Here is an 8,689-nt window from a genome sequence, read left to right as displayed (position 1 = left end):
TAGCATCCTGGCTTGTATCAGAAATAGTGTGGCCAGCGGGACTAGGGAAGTGATCATCCCCCTGTACTCGGCACTGCAAGGCCGCACCTTGAACACTGTGTTCAGTTTTGGGCCCCTCGCTATGAGAAAGACATTGAGGTGCTGGAGCGTGTCCAAAGAAGAGCAATGAAGCTGGTGAAGGGTCTAGAGAACAAGTCCTGTGAGGAGCAGCTGAGGGAACTGGGGTTGTTTAGTCTGGAGAAAAGGAGGCTCAGGGGAGACCTGAAAGTAGGTTGCAGCGAGGTGGGTGTCAGTCTCTTTTCCCAAGTAACAAGTGATAGGATGAGAGGAAATGGCCTCAGGTTGCTCCAGGGGAGGTTTAGATTTATCCAATCTAATTTTCCAATTTATTAGGAAAAATTTCTTCACTGAAAGAGTTATCAAACATTGGAAAATGCTGCCCAGGGAAGTGGCTGAGTCACCATCCCTGGAGGTTATTTAAAAGACGTGTAGATGTGGCACTTAGGGACATGGTTTAGAGGTGGACTTGGCAGTGGTAAGTTTACGGTTCGACTTGATGATGTTAAGGGTCTTTTCCAACCTGAATGATTCTATGATTCTATTCCAGGGAAAATCTTTTTCTCTTTCTAAACAAGTCCTGCCATAAGCAATGCAAGACTTAATTTTCAAGGCAATGGCAATTTGAAGTACTGAGGGATTTTAAAATGGACCTATTCAGTCTTGACAGTTCTAAAAATCAGGCCACAGTTATATTATCTAAATAAAGGCACAAATATGTGTATAATTCAGGGGAAAGACTGTCTTCATCTTGAGTAGCCTGGCATCAACCAGTTGTGAAAATCATAAGTCTTTCTTCTTGAAAAATGCAGCAACCCTTAACCAATGTAATAATACTCAGTTTCTCTTTCATAACCCAACTTGTCCTCAAATGGAAATGAATTTTGCATGCAGTGGGATCTTCATCTATTTTTCATGAATTATAGTTTAAAGAGTCATATGCAATCCTTTATGAACACTGCAGGCTGCTACAACCTTCCTTCTTCCTTGGTTTTAAACAGAAGTTATCAAATGAGAAAACTATAAAATCCCATTCTAGGGGTTTTTTTGTGTGTGCCAGTGGATATTTCTCAAGGCAAAAACCTTGAATTATGTCAATCCTTAGGGAAAAGAGTGAGTATTTTTATTCACAGAATGGTGGGAATTAAAGCTCGAAAGGTCATTTTAGAACATTTACTTTTTCCCAAAGCAGACTTGTTCCTTATAGTAAAGAGTTTATTGCAAAGAACTAAACACAATTGAGCTCAGGAAAGGAGGCACCATATGCACTGCTATAACATCAATCCTTCACTGGTCACGCTTCATTTATAAACTTGATTTAAGCCTCATGGGACATCAATAAGTATATGAAACTATCAAAACTGGCCCATTTTAGCTGGAAGCTAACCTCAGCTTCTATTACAATGATCAGGCAGGGGAAAAGAGTGGTGAAGAATTCTCTGCAATAGAAACATCCCCAAAAGTTAATGCTCACACTGACTATTTGGATAGGAAGCTTAATGACTTAAAATAAGCCTGTGAGCAATCCACACCTTCTGTTCCAGTTTGAAAAGAACTGAAATTCTGAGGGAAAATGGCAATTCTAAATTAAAGCTTGTATTGATTGTGTCTGATTAAAAGACTCAGACTCCATAATGCAAACCTCTCCAGACCTACACAATGCAGATCCTCAGCAGCATCTTGCTACTACTCATTTCCAAGAGGACAAATCCCAATTCTGATCACAATATATTCTAAAACCTTTTTTTCTTTTAAATGTCACATTAAAGGGATCTTTAATGACCTCCTTGTTGCAGAAGATGGTTCCTATATTCAGCCCAATGAGAACTGCGGGATGTTGTAAGATGATGAGATCACTGGAAAATTAAATGGCCCACCATTCTACGTAAGTAATGATTTGTTAAAAGTTCAGGAAATGCAAGAGTTTACTTGAATATTCTGTGAGTTATACCAATTAAATATTAAAAAGCCCATATACAGTTTGAAGTATTGATGTACACATTTTGAAAATGTAGGATTATATAGAAGGAGCGTGCAAGATAAAATGGTACCTTTCTATTAGAGTGTTTATCTCAATTCTTAATGTATTTAAGAATTCATTAATAATTTAAAAATTAATAATGTGATTTGTTAACTCATAGCAGTTCCACACACTCCATCTATATCCCTCTGTTCTTGTGGAAATAACGCTAGAAGCCAATAGGTTGAAAAAAACACCCCAAACCCCCAGTGTTTAAATAAATAAATCTGACCTCATACCTCTTGGGCTTTGCTGTCCGATGGCTGTGGAACTGACAAGGTTCTGAACTTCAGTTGAACAGGCTTATCAAAAAAGGGTGTACGGTCATTCACTGTCTGTTCCACCTCTCCTGGGAGAACTAATGACCCTGCTGAATAAAAAATAGCCAACTTTACCTTTCCATTCAATGTATAAATTAGCAAAATCCTGTGTAAAATCCTGTAGTGCTCGGACACAGGCAGAAGCTTGTTAGTCAAAGTGTGCTGTACTTATTGTTGCATAATATATAATATAGGCAGCTATCTTTAAAACAGATCCATACAGTCCTGAGCTAAAATCTAGATAATAAAATATACTATACTAAGGAAAAATCAAACTTTGTTGAAGATAGACAGGTAGCTCTTCTTTCTTGAGGACACTGAATTAAAAATCTGGATGGAGACGTTCCTAAACTCAGAGAACACCTGAGATTAGATTCATCTCTTCCACAACAAAGAAGGAAGGTCCTGAGCAGAGATGTCTACAGTAGGAGCTACAAAATAGCAGACTGAATCCTGGTCTTGCCATTGATTAGCTGGGCAGTCTCATTCAATTCTCTTTTGCTAGAGTTTCACCACCTGTACGTTAGGCATAAAGAATCTTTGCAAAGCATGTTAACATGACTCTCCCAAAACATTAAATAAAAATACCTGGTAGAAGTACTAATATTCCCCACTACAGTGCCAGATGACTCTCTTGTCCAAGGATGTTTCATGGATTTTTGTTCCTCCCTGAGCTTTCCAAAAAGAGGTACTTAAGAGGACTTCCCTATATCTGGGACATAGGAACATGTAACCTTTCCACACGGGCAGGATTTGGTCCACAGTTCACAAATGCACAGACTTTCTGAATCACTTTTCCTTCACATACTTAAGCAAAATGTTCATACTGGGAACAGTGGGTTTGCTTTCTGTGACAGCTCAGAAGGATATGCCTTAGGTTTAGAAATATCTTTTAACATGAATCAATCTCAGCTCTGCTACAGCACAGATGTGTCCATCTTGTCTCAGAAATGTTTTTATGAAGGAACTTAAGGGGACCATATGTCTTGCAATTTAGTCAAAGGATTATATAAATCTACCTACTATTTTTACTGGCTGATACACAAGTTTCTTTACAGCTTTATACTACATTTTAGTAGTTTGATTTCCTCTTTAACATGAATCAATCTCAGCTCTGCTACAGCACAGATGTGTCCATCTTGTCTCAGAAATGTTTTTATGAAGGAACTTAAGGGGACCATATGTCTTGCAATTTAGTCAAAGGATTATATAAATCTACCTACTATTTTTACTGGCTGATACACAAGTTTCTTTACAGCTTTATACTACATTTTAGTAGTTTGCTTTCCTCTTGAATTCCCAGAATAAATTTTCAAAGTGTTGCTTAAGTGTTAGTTAATGGAATCAACAAAAGGGTACATAGATCCAGGGTGAAAAGGAAGAAGTGGCGATTTATCTCTACCTGCACACTTTTACCACAGTAGTGGAGTTACAGACCTCTCATTCTCCTGTAAATCTGCATTTGAAAATAATTATTTCCTAGCTAGGCCTTCGTAAAAAATCCACGATCAAATTCTTCATTTAGTTTTCTTCTGGGAATTGTGTACTATTGCAAAGCCAGCAGGGCTTTGGACTTGTAAAGTAGATTGTTCTTTAAAAAAGAGCTGAATTCATTCCCTTGGGTATCTCATTCCTGGATTTTTGTCTTTTGGTTCATGATTCATGTATAAGTGGTTTCCAGTTTTCACCACTATTCTCTTGGTTGCTTATATCTTCTATCTCTAGTCATCTATGTGCCTTCAGTACTTGTTCTCAGCATAGCATCTGACCTTATTCTGCATCAGTTATATGAGAGAGCTTTCTGAAAAGAACAGTGCAGTCCACAGGTATATATGCTATGTCTTCACATGCTCTGCAATAGCTTTTTTCGATCTTTTGTAACTTGGGTCAAAACTAGTTGTAGGACAGAAGGAAGATGTGAATGCTCATTTAAAGGCAACGGCATCTTCCACTATTGTTTCAAACTTGCACCCTAAATATATACCCTCACTGAAGGAAGGAAAGCCTGGACATCAGGAGGTTTGTATCACCTCCTGATATAAACACCAATTATTTCTGTACTAAGAGCTTCCCCCCACAACGGACCAATCTGCGGAGAGAAGATGAGGAGGAAGCACTGTTATGCAACAGTCTGGCAATGGCTCAGAAAGACAACTCTTAAAAATTAGGATAACAGAAGGAAATTTATTTTTGCTTTTAGCAAGAAGTGCTTGTCATACTCAGAATGTCTATTCCAGTATTTTAAGGTTCATTAGGAATGCAAACAACATTTCAAATTCCCTTCAGTCACCCCATAAGAATGTGGTAATCAACCTTTGTTTGCCAGTAGACATGCCAGAAATGAGCTTTGTCTCTCTATCCTGGCTGCATGACAGCATTATGAAAGTCTAATCGGTAAATGCTGCTTTCCCTGATAATGTTTAATCAAGAAACTCCTTCAGAGAGAAAAATTAGGAAGTTTTGACAGTCCTCCTTCTCAGTGCGAGCTCCCAAAGGAACTGTAGGCTATTGTAAGTTCTAGCCAGTATCTCACAGCTGGTTTAGGCTGATGCTGCAGCACTAGTAGATGATGATCCTAATTAAGCTGCTAATTATGTTCTCCGTGGAGGTGATTAATTAGCAACAGAAAATCCTTGGATACTGCCAATGGCACTGTATATAGAGATAACTGAGCAGGCAGTGATATCAAAAATCTGAGAAGAGATTTTGAAATGCACCTCTCCTCATACCATGAAGAATCAACTTCCTGGATGATATGGCAGTGAACTCTGATGATTTTACTCAAGTCCAGCATACTTTAATGAGGGTGTATTTGGAAACTGATCAATTCCCTTCTCTTTAGTCCCTCCCCCCCACAGGATAGACCCACAGAAGGTGATTACTAAATCTGTGAACACTTCTGAGTTGGGGATTTTTGCTCATTGTGTACCATCGACATTAATTATAAGTACAGAAAAAAAGAATCTATTGGCACAAACTCGATTTGAACTTTCAAGAGTGAAGAAGTTCAAAGTCTTGTCTAAAACTTTAGCTTTACTGTAGCCAAATGATGCCCAGCTATACATACACTAACACTTTCAGATGCTACATTTCACAAAAATGCTGTTGATGGGGAGCTGAGGAGGGAGGTAGTGATAACGAAAAAAGCTTAAAAGCTAAATTTTGCTGTCTCCTCTGATTCTCAGGCTTCAGGCTGTTAGCCCCGAAGAGCTGCCTAGTGTGAAATCATCTCAAGGCAGTGTTAAAAGGATTGCAGAGACTGGAGGAGAAAAAAAGAAAGAGATTCACCAGCTGGGGGGAGCCCTATACCTGAAAAAATCCACATAATTTAACTCTGAATCCTCTTCCTCAACCCGATTTTTCTGGATGTAAATATAGGCTCAAAATATAAATGGAAAGGCATAGATTATGGAAAATAACAGATATTGATATAATTTCCCTAAAGAATTATTTAAATAATCAAATAGTTAAGCTTGGCCTCAGCTTCAAAGTAACTGAGTCACTTGGGTTCTCCTCAACCTCTGTGGGGTAACAGAGAACTGGGACTTTGAAAAGACAAGTTTACAGTACCTCAGGGCTCCAAGCCGGATTAGGATGAGACTCTGATATCCTTGCCTATGCAGTCTCACCCATACATTTAATTAGTCCTATTGTAATTTTCTCTTGTATTTAAAAAATAGCATACTGAAGGTCTCTAGACATGCTTTCTACATATTTTGTACTTTATACAAATATTACCTATTATTACCTAACTATCCTTTGAGCCCTGCAGCAAGTGATTTGTCACCAGTCCTGGAAAGGAATTCTGTTGCCAAAACATAGGTACTAGGCATTCTCCATCCATCCCTGGAGAAAGCCTGATCATCTCTATTGTTGCCTTAAGCTACTTACAGTTACAGATTAAATTCAGTGAGAAAGAGCAACTAAGCAGTCCACCATACACATGCTGTCTACACAAAGCATTAAAGCTATGGTTTAGGGCAGCAATTTTACTTTGCCCATCATGGTTTACTGTGCCAAAGTCCCACAATGCAAAGCATTACCCTGGTTTCAGGCTTTCAGCCCAGTGCTGCCTAATGAAAACAGCTACAATGAATTTGCATACTGGCCAAATCTATGGGCTGCTTTTTTTTTGTAAGAAGCAGCTGTATTCATTCACGCCTTAAAAGACATTGGACTTAGGAAAATAAGTTGGGGGGAAAAAAAAAAAGAGAAAATACCCACTAGAATGATTCTTCCAGGACATCTCCCAAAAAGCATTGGTTTAGATGGGATGTTTTAACACCTATTTTCTATCATGATTTTCACACTGTCAACTTTGAGCCACTTCCCCTTAAGTGTGAGTATTTATTGTATTAATGTACTGTTGCTAACTCGGCTAACTGATCTGCCCTTTAAAGCTAAATGACGTACAGAGATACTGAACTGTTGCCAATAACAAGTAGAGATAAAAGCTTGTTGTAATTATCCTAGCAAGGTATGACATTTTTCACTGGGTGTCGTAGCTTATTTTGCTGATATGAAGTCTTAAATCTATCATTCGTTCTGACATACAAGTGGCAGCATTTAAAAAGGCCAGCAACAGAACGTCTTTCAAATTTGTGTCACACTTCGCCTCACTTATAAACTAACTGAAATTCTTCAGAATTAATCCTTTATTAAAGTGGTCAATAGGAATATTATTTTACATTACTTTATTATTACAAACAATAGAAGCGACACCATTTTATACTTTAATTTGCATTTTGTTGCTATAGTTTCTACAGGAGTAAGATTATACCTCTTTTATTATGAAGCCTATCAAGTGGATTTTGACATGTAAGACAACTATCAAACTATAAGTCCTATTTCCTCCACTTAGGAGTCAAGGGGAAATTTTTCATCTTGACTCAACAACGATCTCCACTGAAGAAGCCCTGGGCAAGACCCAGGCTGTGGGTTTCCCAGATATAAATTTGGATGCTGTTCACTTTCCTTACAGAGTTTAAAAGGAATAATTAGCTTCTGGCTATGCAGTGTTTCGATGTTATAAAATACAATCTAAATTCTTAATGTTGTTAGTGAGCACTGTTAATTGCTTAGGGGTTGATACGACTTCTTTCTGCACTGAGGCAGTCTGTGCAGGGACTTTGTGCAGGGAGTGCTGTCTCATGGGAAGAGCTGAGGAGAGCAGAGATTGAAAGCCAAATCAAATGTCACATAAAAAGCGAGTAGTTAGCACACTGATAATCTACAGTAGTGGTGGTATAATGTTATGTTTATTGTTTTTATAATCACCAATAAAAACACTAACTGAAAGGTTTTCCCAATGTGGCTTGCATAAAGTGCTATTCAGACAGCACAAGCAGATGAGCATTTTTGTAATTCTCATCTTATTCCAATGCAGTCTGTTTTACTAGGGGTTTCTAAATGTATGTGATTAACATTTACTCTTGCACACACACAAATACACAGAAATGACTGAAAAGCCTGGAGAGAGGCAAGGTCTGGCATGGTCCAGAAAGTGGCGAGCTATCCCCAAGCTCTGGCAGAGCTCTTCTTTCCTCACTGCCCTGCTTGGTATTTTAGTGTTGGGCTTATTTCTCATCATCCTGTTTGTGGCCTGTTTTGAACTAGAGATATCTAACAATACTTCCATGAACTAGATATAGACAATTCTTATTTCATTATGAGTCAAGTGAAATGTGGGTTTAGGCTTCCACCAGTGAGCCCCAGGGTTTTTTAATAAATATTACCGGAATTCAAGACATAAACACAGAACAATGTCCTACAAAGGGAAAAATGGGCACATATGAACACTACACTCAAAAGAAATCTTTGATGTCTGTACCTGATACAGGACTGCTTTCTTACTCCCTCCTTCCTGAAATGCCCAGGTTGGAGAAAGAATATTTGCTGTAAACCTGACTTACGTTGGTTTATTACCATCATAATACTTACGTTGGTTTATTACCATCATAATAGTAGGTTCGAAGGGGGAAGGGGATAAAACCAGGCTCACTAGAGATGAGCCTACGGGTAGCATGCCAATGCTGCGGGCGAAATCGATAGCCCAGCTCAAGTGCATCTACACCAATGCACGCAGCATGGGTGGCAAGCAGGAGGAGCTGGAAGCCATTGTGCAGTGGGAGAGATATGACTTAGTTGCCATCACAGAAACATGGTGGGGTGACTCTCATGATTGGAGTGCTACAATGGTTGGCTATAAACTCTTCAGAAGGGACAGGCGAGGAAGGAGAGGCGGTGGGGTGGCCCTGTATGTTAGGGAGTGTTTCGATTGTATAGAGCTCAA

At 38.8% G+C, this 8,689-nt stretch overlaps 1 protein-coding gene across 1 annotated transcript in view; it reads right to left on the bottom strand.

The window, feature by feature from the left end:
* CUNH11orf74 (chromosome unknown C11orf74 homolog) overlaps positions 1-8,689 on the bottom strand; it is a 39,986-nt gene that overhangs the window by 10,379 nt on the left and 20,918 nt on the right. The window contains exon 5 of the mRNA XM_009282459.2: positions 2,317-2,447. Within this exon, the coding sequence (XP_009280734.1) occupies positions 2,317-2,447 (131 nt within the window). The remainder of the gene's footprint in view (positions 1-2,316; positions 2,448-8,689) is intronic.

Source organism: Aptenodytes forsteri, unplaced genomic scaffold, assembly GCF_000699145.1.
Source record: "Aptenodytes forsteri isolate BGI_AS27 unplaced genomic scaffold, ASM69914v1 Scaffold821, whole genome shotgun sequence".
Taxonomy (NCBI): Eukaryota; Metazoa; Chordata; class Aves; order Sphenisciformes; family Spheniscidae; genus Aptenodytes; species Aptenodytes forsteri.
Note: the sequence above shows the minus strand (reverse complement) of the source record. Positions and strands in the feature narration are given on the sequence as shown.